This window comes from Urtica dioica, chromosome 2 (assembly GCF_054948205.1).
Source record: "Urtica dioica subsp. dioica isolate 48M chromosome 2, U.dioica_male_clone48M_v1_H2, whole genome shotgun sequence".
In the NCBI taxonomy this organism is placed as follows: Eukaryota; Viridiplantae; Streptophyta; class Magnoliopsida; order Rosales; family Urticaceae; genus Urtica; species Urtica dioica.
Window position 1 is genome coordinate 51,026,765 of NC_142757.1, and position 20,054 is coordinate 51,046,818.

A 20,054-nucleotide genomic window follows, 5' to 3' on the forward strand; every position below is an offset into this window, starting at 1 on the left:
GGAAATAAAAAAAAAAAGCTCTGATTTGATTATCTCGTGAAGCGAAACCAGAAATCCACAGCGACGAACCAACTTAACTAACTGTATTTCACCGCCAAAATGCTGACTCAGCAACAAAACTCGAACGACTTTTTTAATATACAAAACAATACGCCTACGCATTTGCGATTAATTACACAAATGCCAGTATCGTTGAACCGAACGATTGCTTGAACACAGATGAGTAAATGTGATGGTTCTATAATTAATTTGTTATTTGTAATTGGTACGCAAATGAAGTTTTAAAAAAGAGAAGAAGAAAAAAGAGCGAAAAAAAAGACGTGTGTGTTGTGTATATATATAGGACTTGGCAAAGTTCACAAAATAATACAAGGACAAATGTGTTTTCTCATTGGGTTAATTAATTGCCTTCTCATTTACAAAACAATAATAATGCTTAGTATTATTATTATTATTATTATAATTATTATAATAGTAATGGGGATCCCATTATAGGGTTGTTATCGTTTTTTTTTTTTTTTTTATCTAAATGGGGTTGATGTTTTTGTGTCTACTTCTGACGAGGAATAACGATACTCTAGATGTGACGATGACACCTGATAACAGAATAACGAACTTTATTTTTTTTTAGGGAGATATTAAATAAGTAGTAGTAGTTGGTTCATGTTACTCTCTCAGTCAAATTTCATGATTTGTTCATACATATATAATTATATATAATAATAATAATAATAATAATAATAATAATACTAATAATAATTTTAAGACTTCAGTTCATGTATTTACTCATATTCCGTTTTCAAATTATTTTTTTTAACTCACATTCCTATATTTATATATGTCATTAAGGCACTTTATTTTATCCTCATTATCACCAAAATGTAATATTTCTTTGTTGAAAAAAAAAACTCGATAACGTTGTTCCACATAGTTCCGGGCCTCATTAAACCATTGAAATATTCTATAAAGATGAGCAGAATAAGTGTAGGATTCAATGGAATCTTGTCACACCAGTTGAATTGAAGCAATATACATTATTTGATTCTCATAACAACGTGTAAAACGCTAAAGAGTGAATAATCGTTCCATGGGACAGAGCTTGAAGTACTGTCACTCTTTTTATGCTTCAAAAATTAAAATAGATACATTACATGAATCTCATTGCGAAAATAAGTACAAAATTAAATTTCTTTGAAGTCAAACTAGGAAGTTCTTGGACTGCTTCAAAAGCATACAGATTCCGAAAGAGAGAAAACAGTAAGCAATGACATTTTTAGATCCAAATATTTGACCCACTTTTGAGAAAGATGGCGCATTTTTTTAATCTAAAGTCTCGTATTGATATTTGGTAATCCCGAAAAGAAATTACCGGCCATACCGATTTCTAAAAAATTATACCACAAATATGAACCCAAAAAAACTAAATCGTATAAATACCGGCTGTCTACGCGGTTATTTTATTTCATGTTTACGGTGTTTAGTTTTTTTTACATTTCATTTAGAAATAGGGTTGTTCATGATATTTAAAAGTCAATATTTTTGGAATGACACTAATTAAAATTTAAAACTGATATTGTGGGGGCTGATACACAAATTGGATTATGATCCCATCACAGAGCTGAAAGATTCAGACTTGGCGAGATAGTCAGCAAGAGGTAGATCTATGGTGTGAAAGGCACAACTTTAAATATGATATAAGAAATAATTTCCCAAAAATATTTTGGGCATAGTATCTAAGAAACCTCACAAACCAAACACAATACACAACATAAACTATTTTTTCAAAATATGCGCTAGCCTAAAGACAATCATGTTATCCCTACAAAAGGAACTGTGTATATAATTAACACTCCTAAGTTCAAATTAAGGAACTTCAAAGCTTTTTTCTTCAGATACCAATTTTCCACTCGATACGGTAAACCTAACAAAAAGAGAACAGAAGCACAGAAAATCACGCTACGACTGAGTCACCCCTAGATTCCATTTCCAACAATTGATGAAGCTTGGCTTCTGAATTACTATTTTCTTGCTCATTCTGACCTAAATTACTGGACATGTCCTGTGATTTCTCGGGTTCGCTCGTTCTGGTCGAAACCGTCCTTCCATTTCGTGCTGCCTCGGCCTTTTCCACCCTCTCCTGCAAGTTTGAAAGGGTTAACAAAATTAAATTAAAATTAAAATACACAAAAGAGAGATTATATCGACTTAATCGTTAGGACGTATTGCTATTACATTTTTGTTCCGTTCATAAGAAAGGAATTTATTGTGTTAAATGCTCAAAACATTAACGAGGGACGTACCATCAAGTCGGCATTTTCGCGCCGAACTTTTTCGGACTCGGAATTTAGTCGTTCCATTTCGGATTTGAGCGCCGAGTTCTCTGCTTTCAAGGAGTCCCAATTCTTCATCAGTTCCTCGTACTCGTACTGTTTCCTCAATCGAGACTTCCTTGCCGATTCTCGGTTGGCCTGTTTCCTTCTCTCCCGTTTCAACTGCCTTTCATCCTAAAAAATAAAATAAAAAATTAAAAAAAAGGGATTCCCTAAAAGTCATGTTTCTGTTCATCAAATCTCAAAGCTATTGTGATTCAAGAGTCATCCAATGTCAATAAAGTTCTTAACTTGCTTAAGAAAAAACAACAAAAAACAGAAAATGCTAAAAGGTTATGAAGTGTTGTACCATAGCCGAGACACCGAAAGACAATCCTGCCCCTGAAGGAACAACACAAGATGGATTATTTCCAGCGCTCTCACACGGGGCTTCGATATAACCGGAAAAATTCCCAAGTGGCATGGTATGCCCTTCGCCCGATGAGATGACTTTCGCTGCACCATAATCTGATCCCACAAAAATCGGGCCTACAATTCAGCAATCGCTAATTAGGACCAGAAGCACATTAATATGGATTTCTGCTCCACATTCACTCAACTTATTTATCGTTTTTAAAAATTGAACGGATCATACTCCAGGAAATTATCGATACGCCTCTGGACAACTATATGAATAATTAGTTCTTCAAGGTAAGAAATAAAATTGTTGGGATTGTTGCGGCTCTCGGATACCCATTTCTCTCGCAAATGAATTTCAAAGGTTCTTTATCAATAATCTTCTATATGAAAATGCTAAACTAAACCCAATTATAAACTGAGATTAAATTTCTCCTTACCCCTGGTTTGGTTGCTCTCAACCCCGTATTGCCTTTCCGCTTTGTTAGCCTGCAAAGAGGAAACCCAAAAGCCACTTAATCTTCATGATAAATAACATTGCGCAATTATTAAATTCATTTAAAAAAACGAAACTCCGATCATACACTAGTGTCTCCGGGGCTTTCATCAGCCAATTCGTCTGTACTGCGATCCAATCTGCGCACATCAAGACGTATATGAATAAAAAGCTCAAAATTTTTGAAGAGGTATATTCCGAGTTCTAGAAATATAAGTAGAACATACCTTTGTGACAGACTATCCTCTCTGACCGGCACTGAAGGTTCATCGGAACCCTTTAGCCTTTTCTTCCTCTTCGCCGACCCTCGCTCCATTTTCTCTCCAACTGATCACCAGAGAACGGTGATACTCCTTTGATCATATATTGCTCCTCAGAGTTCTAATTACTTGGTTAATTAGTTCTATTAGCAATTGATGAACAGAGCTGAAGTAAAAAAAAAATTTAAAATAAAGTAATTTTTAATAAATCCAAGAAATGGATGGTTTCGATAATTGAGTTCAACTCGCAGCGATTAGTCAAACCTTTAGTTGATTTTCATCGAACATTTAACTCCTATGAAATATAAAGTATAAACACAGCAGAGACACGTTTAAGAGATCATCTTGTTAATGAGTTTGGATTAAACCGAAAAATTATCGAATAGAAACTAATCACCTGAATTTCACGTATCTAAAAGATCTTCTTCCTGGTTAATAACTTCATTTCCGTACGAAAAATCACGCCAAAGTTTATTTTTTTTCTCTCCCGAAATTTCGGCTATAAATTGATCTCTAAACGTATTAAATTCCTAAAAAATTAAATCGAAAGCAGATCGATTACGTAGCAAAACGCACCTGAACAGTCCGTGGTCCAGCAAAACCAATTCAAAGAGCTCAGAAACCCTAACCCTTAGTCGCTCCTCGGGTCGGAATTTTCATGCCAACAAGAGGATAGATTTCTACGGATGACAGGAATTGATTAACCTCGCGACGGAGAAGAGAAGATGAGAGAGGTCGATAGCTCACGCGCCGGCGCGAGTGACGACGTTTTGGGCTTTCGATGACTCGCGCGAGTGGGTTTGTGATGGACACGAGGTCGGTGAAGGAGCGAAAAGAAAAAAAAAGGAGGCCGTGAAACTGTGATAACCTGATTGGCTAATATTCTTTGTTTCGAACAGTACCTCACCTACTTACACGTGTCGTGATGTAATTGAATATAAAGTTTGTGAAAATAGAACTCGGGTTAGCGAAACATTGTTCTGGCATTATGGCTGATAGCGTGAACCCGGCCCGCTAGACCTCGTCTACCAGTTTTATTTTTTCCAGTAGACATTCCCTATAATAGCGCTTTTTTAAAACATAATTTCATAAATAGCGATAGTAATTTTAGAGCAATAATAATTTTTTTAAGTTTGACGCAATCATTTTCTCGATGTTTGTTCTTTAATTTTTTTTATTTTTTATTTTAGACTTCATTAAACTTTGATATTTGGATGAAATTTTGATATTTTTCGAAATGGAACACTATGGGCCATCTATAATCATAATTTCCGGTAAGGTCATAATGGAGTTCTAATATTCCTAAAATTCGTGTTTAGTTTTGTTTTTCGAAATGGAACACTATGGGCATAATAGAAAATATACAAAAAAGGTAGTCCAAGAATAAGAATGAGAAGTGAGATATGATAAATAAATTAAAAGAAATTAAGCTATTAAGTTATTTAAAAAAAATCTAATAAATAAATTTAATATAAAATTCAGAAAATGTACAAAATAGAAATTTGAAATTTATATATTGAACTCGGTGTTCTTTTTTTTTTCCGCTAATGCGTACATTGAATTCGGCGTCTTACTAGTCTTTTTCAAGTATTAATTCCATATCACAGAAGAGATGGCTTAGAGTTTGTTAGATAAATAGTACCTTTGCTTGTATGTCAATTTGCATTTTAAACTTTTTCGTTCTTTGAGGTCTTAAAAAAAACAGACACACGCTTATATGTCTTAAAAAAATATACTCAATTTGTGTATCATCCTCATTAATGCTATTAGTTGGTATTCAGTAATGACGATTTATATATTATAATCCAATTAAGAAGGTGAGAAATAATTATTACTGTTTTTCCATCCACATGTCATACTTCTACCACTGACACATCAAACAAATATTTTGCACATCAGATCTTAAATTGTGACTATTTATACTTTGACCCTCCACGTTGCAACTTGCACGTCAATTAGGAGTGTTCCATTTTTTTTTATATATATATATATATATATATAAAGGGCTCATAAAAAAAAGATATATCAATAAAAATCAAAAACTTAGATGGTAAATACTGCGCAAAAAAAATTATAAAACTTTAAAAAAATAAAAATTGATTACAAATAATTATAAATATAGAAAATAATTTATGAGTTACTCGTCTTATTATTATTTTTTAGCAACATTTTTTTTTACTATTATTAATTTCATACAAAATTTAATTTAAATAACACATTAATCAATTTTAAGACACTAGCTATTTATGCGTTGATGCAGTTGCTTAATGTACTTTAATAATATATTACTGAAATAACTAATTACATTTTTGTAAAAATCTCCTATTAGTTGTGCACACAACATATTTACACGTCCAATAAACAAATGTTATCTGACGATCATTCTTCTAAAGACTTTTCTTTTACTCCTTTATGAATCTTATCTGACTCCTATTATCTGTAGTTTCTTCCTGACTTTTGTCGTTTTTCCTAGGAAGAGTGATGGTCAACAAGTTAAGACTTTGTCAGTCTAACGGGTTTTTTTGGGTGGTTCAGTGAGGAGTCTGGTGTCATATTTTGATGGACAAGGACGAGGTTAATTCATTAGTGGACCTGACTGAAAGTGTGAACATGGAGGACAAGTATGGGGAGTTGAATGCGATGACACGAATGAGGGTGTATCTTCCTCGCACCTTGGAGCAGCGGTGATATGGAAGGTCTTAGCTTCAAAGATTGGGTCTTTCAAGCTTCTAATCTCGATACTACGACGCTTGAGAAGAATGGCGTATCAATATCCTGGAGAAGATAGACATTCATCGTAGGCCTGGAGTTCTCGTCACCAGAAGTCTGTTCATCTTCGTCGTCGATCCTGAATACACGTTGTCGAATTGGAGAACTTGGAGGAGCTACACGTGTGTTGACTTGAGCTGAGATGAGGATAAAGTCAGGCGAAGACCGTTTTTTCCAGATTGATTACGTGGAGAGCTTGGACTTAGTCTTGGTGAAGAGTTGAGCTCGTAGGTTGTAACGAAATCCTTCAGCAAAAGTAGGCATGTGCCGAGCTGAACTCAAGATTATCAAGCATGCTCTTGGGCTTGGGCTCAACTGGATATTTCTAGTGGAGAGGTCAAATTCGACCCCTACAATAAACGTTGAGTTAATATTTGATTAATTTATTTTAATTGTCTGATAATTATATTGTATGTGTTGATATTATTAAGATTATATTTCATTGTTAATTCATTCGAAAGAGGCTATACAATCAGGCTGACTCATATAGAGACTTCGATGCATTTTATGATCAAGTTGTCATCGACCTTGTAATTAATAATAGATTGACTTTGTCAATCAACATCACTCGTGAAACTTTTACTATATGATGTAATAAGATGTCAATATTTTAGGGAACAACAATTTTAGTTAAATTTTAATTATGTGCTAATTATGTATCGAAATCAACTCGCTACTGGGCTTATAATATATCTTTTGTGTAGTTTTGCCCACATTATTATTATATATATAAAGTATAAGAAAATTGTATACTCGCGCTGTTGAATGAATAGTGTTTTGTGTTTTTTTTTTCTTTTGAAAAACTTTATTTTTTTAAAGAAAAAAAGAAATTGGACCACCCTAATACAAGTAGTGTTCAGTCGTTCGAATTTTTTTTATCAGAAAAATAAAAATATCTCCAAAAAATTTTAAATATATTTTTTTCAAACCTAAATTTTTTTGGACATATTTTTACATATTTATTCATTCAGACTAAAATATATTAATTATTCCGTAACAACCGCGAGATATTCGGCTTGTTTTATATAATAACAAAAGTTAATAAGGTCAGACCAAATTATTAGGGGGCTAGTGGTAAAATAGTTATGACAGAAATGGGAATTCACGTTGCAATTTCATAATTAATCCATTATCCATTGCGTCGTTTTCCTCATAAAATTACAAATTAAAACAGGAAAAAAAAAAAATATTGTGATCGTTCTCCCAATAATAAATCGTTTTGGGGCCTGAGGAAGTTTCGTTATAAACCCTTCCTATCTGTTTGGCTCTGAAATCATCTCTCTCTCTCTCTCTCTCACGCATCATCTCAATCTCCGATCTTCGAACTTTCGAATCTCAATCAAATCGTCCGAAAATGAACGACGCAGATGTGTCGAAGCAGATCCAGCAGATGGTCCGGTTCATCCGCCAGGAAGCCGAGGAAAAAGCCAACGAGATCTCCGTCTCCGCCGAAGAAGTCAGTCTCAATTACTGTTTTTTCAATGATCTTTGTGGACTGTATTCGTTCGGATTCAGTGTAGTGGGAATTGAGTTTTTCGAATTGACCTTTTTGGAATTCGATCGCGACTGAATGTGAATTTTTTTGATTGGTGGATTTTTGTTTTTATAGGAGTTCAACATCGAGAAATTGCAGCTAGTCGAAGCCGAGAAAAAGAAGATCCGGCAAGAGTATGAGAGGAAGGAGAAGCAAGTCGATGTTCGGAGGAAGATGTGAGTTTAATTTTTGTCTACCTGTATTTTTTTCGTAGGGATTTTTGGACACTAGTATGGTCTGACATCGAATTTTGTGAAACTCGCCACTGGAAGATCTGATCCGTAATACAGAGTTGATCAATGACGAAAATCAATGATTTCAAGGGTTTTGTTTAGTCATTCAACCGTGGCAGGGTTACATTGTAGATTTAGTTACTGATCAGTGAAAATCCCTAGCAGGTTTAGTAAACATGGATACACTACGATAAAGATGAATGCTTTATGTATTTTCTCAAACATTTTCTTCTTCTTCTTCTTCTTCTTCTTCCGCTCATAATTATGAACAATACCATCTATATTGCAGTGAATATTCCATGCAACTCAACGCTTCGCGAATCAAGGTTCTCCAAGCTCAAGACGATGTGGTCAATGCCATGAAGGACTCGGCAGCCAAGGAGCTTCTGAATGTGAGCCATCACCATCTGAGCCTTCACAACCACTACAAACATCTTATCAGAGACCTTATTGTTCAGGTCAGTGGGGCTAAATTGATTCCTCAGTCTACACTTTACTAACACACAATTTTGGTTATTTTCGTTCTGAGATATTCCGGTTTGTCGATGCAGAGTTTGGTCAGGCTAAAGGAACCCGCTGTGCTGTTGCGTTGCCGTGAAGCTGACCTAGGCTTGGTCGAGTCTGTGCTGGAATCAGCTGCGGAGGAATATGCTGAGAAAACGAACATTAGTCCGCCTGAGATTCTCGTTGACACTAAAGTTTATCTCCCACCTGCACCGAGTGAGAAGAACATTCACGCTCTTTCCTGGTAATTCCAACGTATTCTGATCTATGAGTCACTTATTGTGCTTTTTTTTTTTTATATCATTCAATGATGTCGTAACTGATTCGAACTGGTATATTTGTGCTAATGAAAAATATAACTGAAGGAAATACGAGCTCCTAATAAGAGTCTCTCGTATGATTTTCATGATGCTCTTCTCTAATAGTCCATCTTATTTTATAGTCGCTAATTTAACCTACTAATTTACTTATTATAATATTCTCTAGTATCTAAAGTCCTACGAGTAACCCGTATCACGGCCATAACAATGTGTTGAGTTAATTTGATAATCTAGCATCGCCGCTAAACATGTTATGATATTTGTTTCTCGATACCGTGTAGTTCTGGAGGTGTGGTGTTGGCTTCACGAGATGGGAAGATTGTGTGTGAGAACTCCCTCGATGCACGCTTGGATGTGGTCTTCCGTAAAAAGCTTCCAGAGGTAACCAAGTGCTAACTTTTCTCTCATAAATGATTTGTCTTAGCTTCGTGTCTTACTATATCTTAACAACTTAATCCAATGCTGATTTCTGTTATATACTTCTAACTAGGAGGTCTAAAAATATCAACGATGTAGGATTTTAGCCATGGAACGTAATTGCAATAATGTGACTAGATTTGATTCTTAAGCTTTGTTGCAAAATCGGGATAGGTATCGGAAACGATAGTCTTGGATTTAAATTTTTTTCTTTATCGATATGTATTGCAGATCAGGAAGAGGCTCTTCGGTCTGGTTGTTGCATAAGGGAAGATGAGATTGTATTGCGAGTCGCTTGAAGATATAATTATTACTGTTTCTTAAAACTTGGTCATGGTCTGGAGACTCTGGACGACCGTGAGATGTAATTTAAAACTGCTTGTTTTGCCTTTTTGTGCTATTCCGATTTTTCTCGACTCATGAATAACTCTATGCCCTGGGAGCTGTATGTTTGCTTTGGCTTTCCTCGTCTCTGCGATATAGAGTAAGTCAATTCGTAATAATCATGATATAAATAAAAAATTTAATGAATTCTTTTACATATTTTTTGGGTTGATTGCAATTTGATCATTCGTTTTCAGCATTTATGTTTCGAAGGATTTTCTCGACGTTACTTTAGTTTTGGACTCAAACCCATTCTCCTGTGTCTCCTTTCTATTATTCGAATGACTATGATCAATTAGCATAGTATATTTAGCAATGATTTATAGACCAAGTGTTGGTGACACGAGGGAAGATTTGATGCGAAAGTCGCAACTACTACACATCTTGACGGCCTCTTCGGTAATAAATTTTTGAAACATATTCACAGCCGTTTCACATGTATTTTTTTTCCCGAGGATGCAAATCCATGGGAGGTTCTTCCTCTTCATCTTCGTCCTCGTCTTCGTGGACTCGAGATAATTCGGCTGGAGCAAAGTCTTTTAGCATATAATCCATGGTATATTTGCCTCTAATTCATTTTCAACATGAATGCATTGCCTCCATGATATCATCATGGTTTGGATTTAGCATAGGTGTAATGAACGTATTGCATGCTTTCTCTTTCTTTAACCTGGAAAGATGATAGTTTATGAATCTTAATGATTAATAGAAATTTAATTAGCTTGGTGTTTTCTCACTGACCGTGTAACCGTGTTTGTGCGAAACATGGATTACACTAATTGATACTCGAAACTATTTATTACGTTCTCAGTGATCTCGAAAAGTTTGAGATCCCCAAGTGTAAGAAACAAAAGCCCGGTCTTGTTCTTATTGATCGAGACATTGTCATTCACTCAAACGTGACACTATGATGTGTTTCTTGGTCGCTCGAGTTTCAACTTATTATGTATGACATGTCTTCTTCTTTTAAGTTCAAAGTTGGGAAGATTTAAGCGCTATACCAAAGACAATGAGACTTTGCTCGCCATACTCTTCAACACAAGTAAGGCTTGGCTTGCTCACCAAATGAGATCGATAATATTTTGCTCAACACAAAGTCGGAAATGCTTGCTCATCATACTCTTATAATCCTTCATCATCTGATCCTCAACAATTGGCACAACTGCTTTGACATCTTCCTTTTGAGAGCATCTCCGATGCGGATGCAAATTTTTGATCCAAAATATATCTTTTACATCAGAGAATATTGTTTTACAGCTCCAACTCATCAATATTTTATATCTGCTTAAAAAATATTTTGGGTATATTCTTTCCCACTTTAATTTTTTTTAGAATTATAATTATTTTTTTCATATCACCAAATTTATATGTCTTTTATGTAAAAAAAACCCATGAAATATTTTTTTTCTTCATATAAGTCCGAGTAGCATGAAATTATGAAAGGGTGTCTTTAAGTTTTTCCATTTTTTTTTATGTCTTTGTTATTTTTATTTCAATTGTTTATGTAGTAGTATTGTGGCTTGATTGTGACTGATTTAATTTTTTTTTTTAATATCTTTGTTATTTTTATTTTAATTATCTATGTAGTAGTATGGTTAATTGCAGTAGGTTTAATTTTTTTTAATGTATTAGTTTTATTTGAATTGATGTATTTTAGAATATATATTGAATTGATGTATTTTATGCTTAATATACTTGGATAGTATTAAGTTTTAAGTTAATTATTTGAGATATTATATATATATATATATATATATATATATATATATATAATATTAGGAAAAATGATATTTTTGGCCCCTCAACTTTGTCACCAGTAATAAATTGGTCTCTGAACAAAAAAATCTGCAGTTTTACCCCTTCGTCATTGTAATTGTATCATATTTGGTCCTTATGTTACTTATATCGCCAAAATAAACGAAATTCGATCGTGTATCTACCGTGTTGGAAAAAATAAAAAAATATATTGGTAATAACGTGAATTCGCAACATTCGAATCCATTCGGTAGTGTTTCTGAGGCGGTTTGGCTTTCATGAAACCGTTGTCGCCACCATCGGTAAGTAATTAATCTCTCTCGAATCAATCTCTCATGTTATAATCAATACAGCATTATTTTTCAACACATGATAAATACACGATCGAATCTCGTTTATTTTGGCGATATCAGTAACATAAGGATCAAATATGATACAATTATAATGATGAAAAGGTAAAACTGCAGAATTTTTTGTTCATGGACCAATTTGTTACTTGTGACAAAGTCGAGGGACAAAAATATCATTTTTCCCATAATATTACAACTCCCAAACCTTCCCTTCGGACTCTCCTTCAAACGCGAAGTGCAGTCGATCTGCAGCAGAACGTAGAGCTTCGCCACCGCCTCGTCCCCGCTCATCGCCGCCACCACCGCCGACTCCGAAAGTGCCACGTCAGCAACCGAACGGCCGTTTCTACGAAGCTTGCCGCTTAATTTATTTGGAGGTGAGTCTTCTGCTACCACGAGCTTCTCTCTCTCTGGCTGTGCCGTTTCAGAGCCTGAAATTGCTTTGCAATCAGATTATTACACGCCTATGAACCACTTTCTTCGCGCAATGATTACTCATTAGTCCTGTATTGATTTTTTTTTTTTTTTTTTTTTTTTTTTTTTTTATCATCTATAACTTTTGTCGCAGCTGAATTGGGGCTTTGTAGTTATACGATTCCAAGTTTCTCACTTTTTTTTTTCTTCCTTCTCCCTCTGCAATCGTACGCCCTAATTCCAGGTTTCGGTACGCTTATGAATGGCTTGGAGGGCTCTTGAGAGAAAGGTAAGCTCTTTAGTCTCTGTTTGATTGATTCTCTTTCGCTGAATACCGAATAAGGATATGATAGTTCACAGCTTCATGTGATAAAAAACTGTTTAAGCTTGAATGCCGATTCCTTCTTTTTCCTCAGGGATTAGGCAGAGCTCTTATCACCACCAAACGTCGAGATGGATCGATTACTTCATCGCTTTCGTCTTTACTCGGAGGCATATCAGGTACGAGATTTTGAGCCTTAAACATTAGATTTTTTTTGGGATTTTTTTTTCTTACCCCTAGTTGGTTATTGGCTTTGTAATAAATTATGTGTTAGAAGATTATAATTGTTTGCGACTCGGAATATTTTTTTTTATCCAGAGACCTCCTTAGTCTCCACATTGCATGGCTCGAAATACTGGGAAGTTTCACCAAAAGAAGTCCAGTTCCGGTAAGTTGTATATCCAGTTCAAATTCATTTATATGTGCCTTGAAAACAAAAAAAATATTCAAGCCAATTCCGTAGGATAAAAGTTAACTATCTATTAAGTTTAGGAGGTTATCGTAATCCCAGTCCCCAGATTCTAAGACAAGAGAGCTTAACTCGGTAACAAGTACCTTGTAATTTTTTAGGGCTGGGAGTTCGAGTCACAATATCATAGTGGTTTATATTTGCTAGCATGCTGATGAACAGTTTGAGGAGTCTGAAGTGGAGGAATATAATTTACACTTAGTTTGTGGAGAAGAGGAAACAGGAGTGGGGAGAATCTAAAAAAAAAAAGAAGGAAAATCCATACATTTGGCAGCATAGGAAATACGAAGGAAAAGAAGGCGGAGCGAAAAAAACTATAGGAGGCCCAACATTTCTCTCCAAACATGGAGGGATTGTACGAAGGAAATAAATGAATCTTCTGTAAAAAAAAAAATGTTGAATGACCATTTTGCCTTCATAAATTAATACAATATATATATATATATTTTTTTTAAAGAAGCAGAGAAATATTATTAATTAATAATGGGGGATATTCGTCGAGGACGAGTTGGTTTTTGAATTACACACAGAGTGAAAAAGTAATTAATGCATAAATAAATGACCATCAATCCAAATTTCCTTTCAATATCAAACAATAGACAATAAAATATGATTCTCTCTTTTCTTACATAATAAACATGTCTTTTCTTTCTCTCCGTCATAAGATGCATTTTCTTACAAGGATTATTGGCATGTAGAACATTGTCTGCTTACTCGATAAAATCTAAGTTATGGTGGAAGAATCCATGTTTGAATTTTGCTGGGAGTTCATGTTTGGTCAAAGAGCACATAATTGGTCTCCCATATATCAGTAAAACGAAAAAGAATTAAAGAAGCCAATCAAATTAGAAGGCCATTTTCCATGTGTGTGTATAGGCTTCATGTACATATATAATAATACAAGCTTATATTGACGGTGGAAAATTTTACTCGTCAGGTGTTATCAGCAACCGAGGGTTTCTGGGGGTAGTGTGAAGAATAGTAACCAACCGAAAGGAAAATATTTGAGAAAGGAACGTCCGCACGGAATACAACCATACGTGCCTCCACGGCTCCAAAGGCCGACTGTTTCGCTCGAGCCTCAACAAAAGTCAAAGCCCATCATCGCGTCTCGACAAAGTAAGACGGTAGACATTTTCGAGGGCATGACACTTTCCGAGCTTTCCAAACGCGCCGGGCAGCCGATATCCACGCTGCAAAACACGCTCGCGAGCGTCGGGGAACCAGTTGGGTCCGAGTTCGATCCTCTCAGCTCCGACGTTTTGGAAATCGTAGCAATGGTAATTCCCTCTTTTATATGCATTGATTGTTATCCCGACTACGGGCTAACATTTTCAAACTTTGAATGAGTGGTCAGTATCTGCACTAATAATGATAAGCTCTATTTTCATACTAAATATGATATACATAAAATTTAGTGTATGCATATATATTTATATATATGTTTTCGTTTCAATGGAGAATTTTATCAGAATTTGAAAACAAATTTAGGAGTAACGAATATCACTCCATTAAAGACTAATTTTCTTTTATAATAATGCTCTAAGAGCTGCGTCTCATCAACTTGTGGATATCAACAAACACCTATCTTCGACAAGGTCTAATTTACTAATTTACTGCATTTTTTTAAAAAAAGAAGGAAAATCCCATGTCCAACAGCATTATTTTGTTACCATATTGTGATTGCACCTGATTACATAATTTTACAAAATAACTCGAAGTAAAACGAGTTTTTAGTTACGTGAACTGAAGCTAGCATAGTACCTACTTATAGGATAAAAAGACTAGGATCATTTTTTTAAATCTGATTTAAGACTTCATTGGGCTTATGATTTTCTGTTGTGGTGGTGATTTTACCCCATTTCTGTCCTTCAAATATCTCTCCATTATTCCAATGTAATTTTGCATCCTCCCTAAGATGTAGAATCGAGAAAACTGTGAATGACAAGGGCCGAGTTTTTTTGGTTCCATGAACTGATGCTAGCAAAGTACCTATGCACATGAAACAAAGATTAGAAGCATTTTTATTGGATTTAAGACTTCACGGGGCTTATGATTTGTTGTTGTGTTGGCGGTGCTTTTGCCCCGTTTCTCTGTCCTTGAAATATCTATCCATTATTCCGTTTCTTATAAAAATACTAATGATTCTCTATTGAATTTAACATATACATGAAAAAGGTATGTACACTTGTAAGGACTAGGCCACTTGAAACGTTAGATTTGCAATAATATTTTACATGATTGTCCCTAGCCACACTTGATGACGTAACCTCATTAATCAAATAATATTTTACATGATTGTCCCTAGCATTTCCGTACATTAATTTTGGCAAATGACGGTAAATGGCTAATATACTAAAATAAACGAAACGTTGGCTAGTTTCTTAAAATCAAAGTTTGAAATTGGTTAATTATAATTTTCATTTTCAGGAAGTGGGTGTCAAAATACGGAGGCTTCACTCGAACGAGGGCACGGAAGTAATCCCGCGCCCGCCGGTGGTGACGGTGATGGGCCACGTCGACCACGGGAAGACCTCTCTCCTCGACGCCCTTCGCCAGACGTCAGTGGCCGCCAGAGAGGCCGGCGGGATCACCCAACACCTCGGGGCGTTCGTGGTGGCGATGCCCTCGGGAGCGTCCATCACGTTCCTCGACACGCCCGGCCACGCGGCCTTCAGCGCCATGCGGGCCCGCGGGGCCGCTGTGACAGACATCGTCGTCCTCGTGGTGGCCGCCGACGACGGCGTCATGCCCCAGACGCTGGAGGCCATCGCCCACGCCAAGTCCGCCAACGTCCCCATCGTCGTCGCCATCAACAAGTGCGACAAGCCCGCCGCTGACCCCGAGAGGGTCAAGATTCAGCTCGCCTCCGAGGGTTTGTTGCTCGAGGACATGGGCGGCGACGTCCAGGTAAAGATGCCAACTTTGTTTAAATTATATCCTTTTTTTTCTTTTCTTTTCTTTTATACCGAAAATTAAACTGGAGTAAATTGATTTCGGTTAATTTTTAACTGGTTTTTGTGGTTAGACTTAACTGAACCTTTCTATTGTATATTGGATGAACAAAAGTTTATGAATGAAGTATTCATTAACCGTTCGGTTTCAAAAATTCTGAGATTCATTTTCTTCATAGAAAATAAGAGGTAGAACCAATAAAGGTTTAATTTTTAACCCATTTTTTTATGGTTAAAATTAACTGAACCTTTCTATTGAATCGAAAATCCTATAGATTGGATAAAGAATAGTTTATGAATCGAAAATCCTATAGATTGGATTAAGAATAGTTTATGAATGCGGTATTCAACTCCATGGTTGAATCGAAAAAGAAATCTTTGTTCTACCTCCTATTTTCTATGAAGAAAATGAATCTCAGAAATTTTTAAACCGAACGGTTAATGAGCATAATTTAATTCAATTGAATGAAAAAAGGCTCTCTAGATGTATAGCCATAAGAAAACTCAAGTTTTGTCATATAGCAAACCTTTGGTAAATTTTAAGTAAATAGCCACGAGATTTTATTAACAAAGCCAAAAAGACAATAATACTTGTAAATATTCGTTAACAATTGTAAATAACCATTAGACTCCAATGGGCATAAATAGAATGCTAAAGACGTCCAAACAATGCCACATCACTGTGATGGCTATTTACTCGAAATTTACAAAAGCTTGGCTATTTAGCAAATTAACCTGAAAAATTATTTACGTCCAGGTGGTTTACGTCTCTGCTCTGGCAAAGACGGGGCTGGATGTTCTCGAGGAGTCTCTGCTCCTCCAAGCGGAGATGATGGACCTGAGGGCCCGCGTGGACGGGATCGCTCAGGCCTACGTGGTCGAGGCCCGGTTGGACCGCGGAAGAGGGCCGTTGGTGACCGCGATAGTCCGAGCCGGGACTCTGGTCTCCGGTCAGCACATCGTCGTGGGCTGCGAGTGGGGGAAGATCAGGGCCATCAGGGACGCGGCCGGGAAGGCGGCCGCGAAGGCGACGCCGGCGATGCCGGTCGAGATCGAGGGCCTGAAAGGGCTTCCCATGGCCGGGGACGAGATCACGGTGGTCGAGTCGGAGGAGCGAGCGAAGATGCTGAGCTCGGCGAGGAAACAGAAGTTCGAGAGCGAGAGGATCATGAGGAGGGCCGAGGAGTTGGAGGGTGTTTCGGATTTGGCGGCGGCCGCGTCGGAGGACGCGGTGAAACGGGTCGAGCTCGCGGTGATCGTCAAAGGGGACGTTCAGGGGACCGTACAGGCTGTTACCGATGCTTTGAAGACTCTGAATAATCCGCAGGTATGGGCTTTTGAGAGTGATTTTTTTTTTTTTTTTTTTTAATTAGTTATGAATGTTTTTTTTCCCCCCTTCTTTTTGCAGCTATTTGTGAATGTGGTACACGTCGGAGTCGGACCCATTTCTCAGAGCGATTTGGAATTGGCGCAAGCGTGCAGTGCTTGCATCGTCGGGTTCAACATAAAAAGCCCGTCGAATTCCTTGAGTTTGGAAGCCTCTAAAGCCGGTGTGAAGGTATTGACTAGCTTCTCTCTTTTTTATATTTATTTATTTTCCAGAGACTAAGATTTGATACTCTCATGCCAAAAAATAAAAAATAAAAAAATAATTGTCTTAATTTTATCCTCCTCCTATATTGTAAGAGAAATGACAATGATTTTAGCAAAATAATCTTTAGTTTAGTGCACTAGCCACTTAACAAGTGTGAAATTTATTTATTGCTAAGACTAGGATTTGCTACTCCCATGTCAAAAAAAAAAATATTGTCTTTCTTTTTATTCTCTTATTCAATAAGACAAATGACAATGATTTTAGCAAAATAATGTTAGTTTAGTGCACCCAACCACTTAACAAGTGAAACTTGAATATTATCCTTATTTAAAAAAAAAAAAATCCTTTTAATTGTCAAATTCTACTAAAAAAACCCATTAAACTTAGGCATTTAACATGCATTCTATTTTTTTTTTCCGATCATCCCTCAGATATTTCAGCACCGGGTGATATACCACCTCCTAGAAGACGTCGGAAACCTGATCGTGGAAAGAGCTCCGGGGACGCCGGAGATCGTCGTGGCCGGAGAAGCTGAGGTCATCGCTCTGTTCGAAGTGAACAAGAGCAAGTCCCAGGGAGGGTACACCAAGATCGCCGGGTGCCGGGTCGTCAGAGGCCAGCTGGCGAGCCGGTCGACGATGAGGCTCCTCCGCAGCGGAGACGTCCTCGTCGAGTCCCCGTGCGGGTCCCTCAAGAGAGAGAAATCCGAGGTCGAATCGGTCCCCACCGGGAACGAGTGCGGCGTCGTGATCCGAGGATGGAACGACATTAGGGTCGGCGACGTCATTCACTCCCTCGAAGTCGTCGTTCGGAAGCCGAAATTCGTGTCGTCCGAGAGCGGGGCGGTCCGGATCGACTGTTGATTGATCGGTCGATATTCTCGTATACACACACACACACATATATATACTTGCAATTTTTGGTGTTTTTTTGTTTGGGTTTAGCTTAGAAGAAGAAAAAATAAGTAGAAATAAATAAGGGTGTTATTTAAGAAGTTTGGGAGAATGTTTGTTTTCTCTTACTTGTTTTGCTCATATTTATTGATGGCATTTATTTTGTCAAAAAATTTTGCTTCGACGATGTAAGACTATAACATAGTAGGAAAAATGACACTAGGAGGAAATTTTATTGTAACGTTTCCACAGTTTTTGAACTTCGAAATAACTAATAGGACACTAATTAAAGAACTTTGGTTTTGGTTTTCATTTGTTTTAAACCCTATTCTTCAATTTTTTTTTATTCGTATCAAAATATTCATCTTTTGTTATGCTTTTTAGCTTCTTTCTTTTTCGTATTTGAAATGAACTTTTAATATAAGTTTTGCCTTTTTTATTTTATTTATTTTACCAAAGATCAAATTAATCGAAATTTTGGCTGAAATTCATTTTAACCAGTCATTTTTCTGGTTAGTAAGAAAGAAAAAAAGTCGTGAAATTCGGAAATTCAACGATTATAACATGAGAGTTTATTATTGCAATATCAAGAGCAGTGATTATGCTTTTGGGAGACCTAGTCAACTCATTTATTCAACTTAGGTATATTAAAAAAAAAATTACTCTTTCATTCAATTATAAGATATTTCATGTAGTGTTTATATATCGTTTCTCTATACTAAACAACTGAAAAATCAGTTCGCCTCCATTAGTCTAATTCGAATGAATATAAATTTTTGATACAGGTAATTTTTTTTTTGTTATAGACGAAAATTCAGTTTAGCCAGTTAACCTCTGACCAATGCAAACAAATTTCTTATGAATAGTGTGAGATTTATATTGAATTGGATGATTTTCAAAGTTTTCTCTAAAATTATGCAATATAGATCGAATTTTTAAAGAAAACATGAATCGCAGACAAAAAAAAAAACTTGTAGATCGGTGTGAGACGACCATCAACGATTCACGTTTGGACGATATAAGATATCTAGTCAACCTTAACAATTGTCAGAGGTATTGCCATTCAATGCTAGTTATTTCAATGAATGCCATGAACTACTTGAGAATGCATATTAATCCAATGATATTATTGATAGGCAACACCTACCTATAGAAAAGATCTGTTTTTTTTTTTTTTTTTTTTTTTTTTTTTTTTTTTTTTTAAATACATGTGTTTTTGTTCTCTAAGGGAAAAAAAAAATTGATATAGTTAATATCAAATATTATGATGCGTATAGAAATAATATAAAATTTTCTTTTGGTACAACATCTATTTTAACCTACAATTATTATACATCTTTAATGTTATTTTCTGCTATATTTTTACCTGTTCACCTAACCACTAAATATTTTATATGTACACGATTTATGGATGATTCTCTGTGTTGTCCTTGAAAGTCAAATATAAACATAAAAAATACTACACATGTAGATGTTTCAAGATTTTCTGATATACGGCTAAAAAAAGGATATGCACTTACCTAATAAAATCAAGGAGATGAGAATACTACAAACATGGATTGATCATCATTATTGAGGGTTCTCCTTTTTTTTTTTTTCAAGAACTCAATTTTATTACAGAAATAAAAACAGGCTGTTACATTATTAGGACGACGTTCTT

The 20,054-nt window shown here is 36.0% G+C and overlaps 3 protein-coding genes across 5 annotated transcripts; 2 read left to right on the top strand and 1 right to left on the bottom strand.

Annotated features, from left to right (window-relative positions):
* Window positions 1-1,669: 1,669 nt before the first annotated feature.
* LOC149405392 (G-box-binding factor 3-like) lies at window positions 1,670-4,330 on the bottom strand. 3 transcript variants are annotated; one of them, XM_089607150.1, is made up of 7 exons: window positions 4,059-4,330; window positions 3,450-3,603; window positions 3,311-3,362; window positions 3,167-3,215; window positions 2,680-2,858; window positions 2,301-2,504; window positions 1,670-2,137 (listed from the first exon to the last, which is right to left on the bottom strand). In XM_089607150.1, exons 2-7 carry the CDS (start codon window positions 3,536-3,538, stop codon window positions 1,952-1,954), a joined length of 759 nt encoding a protein of 252 aa, XP_089463276.1. In that variant the 5' UTR covers window positions 3,539-3,603; window positions 4,059-4,330; the 3' UTR covers window positions 1,670-1,951. The 3 variants fall into 3 exon arrangements, with proteins under 3 accessions (XP_089463276.1, XP_089463277.1, XP_089463275.1); XM_089607151.1 differs by having other exon boundaries at window positions 3,450-3,625; window positions 4,059-4,329; XM_089607149.1 differs by having other exon boundaries at window positions 3,450-3,648; window positions 4,059-4,329.
* Window positions 4,331-7,432: 3,102 nt separating this feature from the next.
* LOC149405393 (V-type proton ATPase subunit E3-like) lies at window positions 7,433-9,802 on the top strand. The gene is made up of 6 exons (XM_089607136.1): window positions 7,433-7,707; window positions 7,861-7,961; window positions 8,308-8,476; window positions 8,570-8,766; window positions 9,124-9,223; window positions 9,491-9,802. Exons 1-6 carry the CDS (start codon window positions 7,606-7,608, stop codon window positions 9,524-9,526), a joined length of 705 nt encoding a protein of 234 aa, XP_089463262.1. The 5' UTR covers window positions 7,433-7,605; the 3' UTR covers window positions 9,527-9,802.
* A 2,136-nt stretch (window positions 9,803-11,938) lies between these two features.
* On the top strand, window positions 11,939-18,696 carry LOC149405394 (Translation initiation factor 2, small GTP-binding protein). Its single transcript, XM_089607137.1, has 9 exons — window positions 11,939-12,125; window positions 12,407-12,451; window positions 12,579-12,663; window positions 12,803-12,872; window positions 13,891-14,233; window positions 15,384-15,863; window positions 16,665-17,234; window positions 17,316-17,465; window positions 17,933-18,696. Exons 2-9 carry the CDS (start codon window positions 12,425-12,427, stop codon window positions 18,362-18,364), a joined length of 2,157 nt encoding a protein of 718 aa, XP_089463263.1. The 5' UTR covers window positions 11,939-12,125; window positions 12,407-12,424; the 3' UTR covers window positions 18,365-18,696.
* Window positions 18,697-20,054: the final 1,358 nt, after the last annotated feature.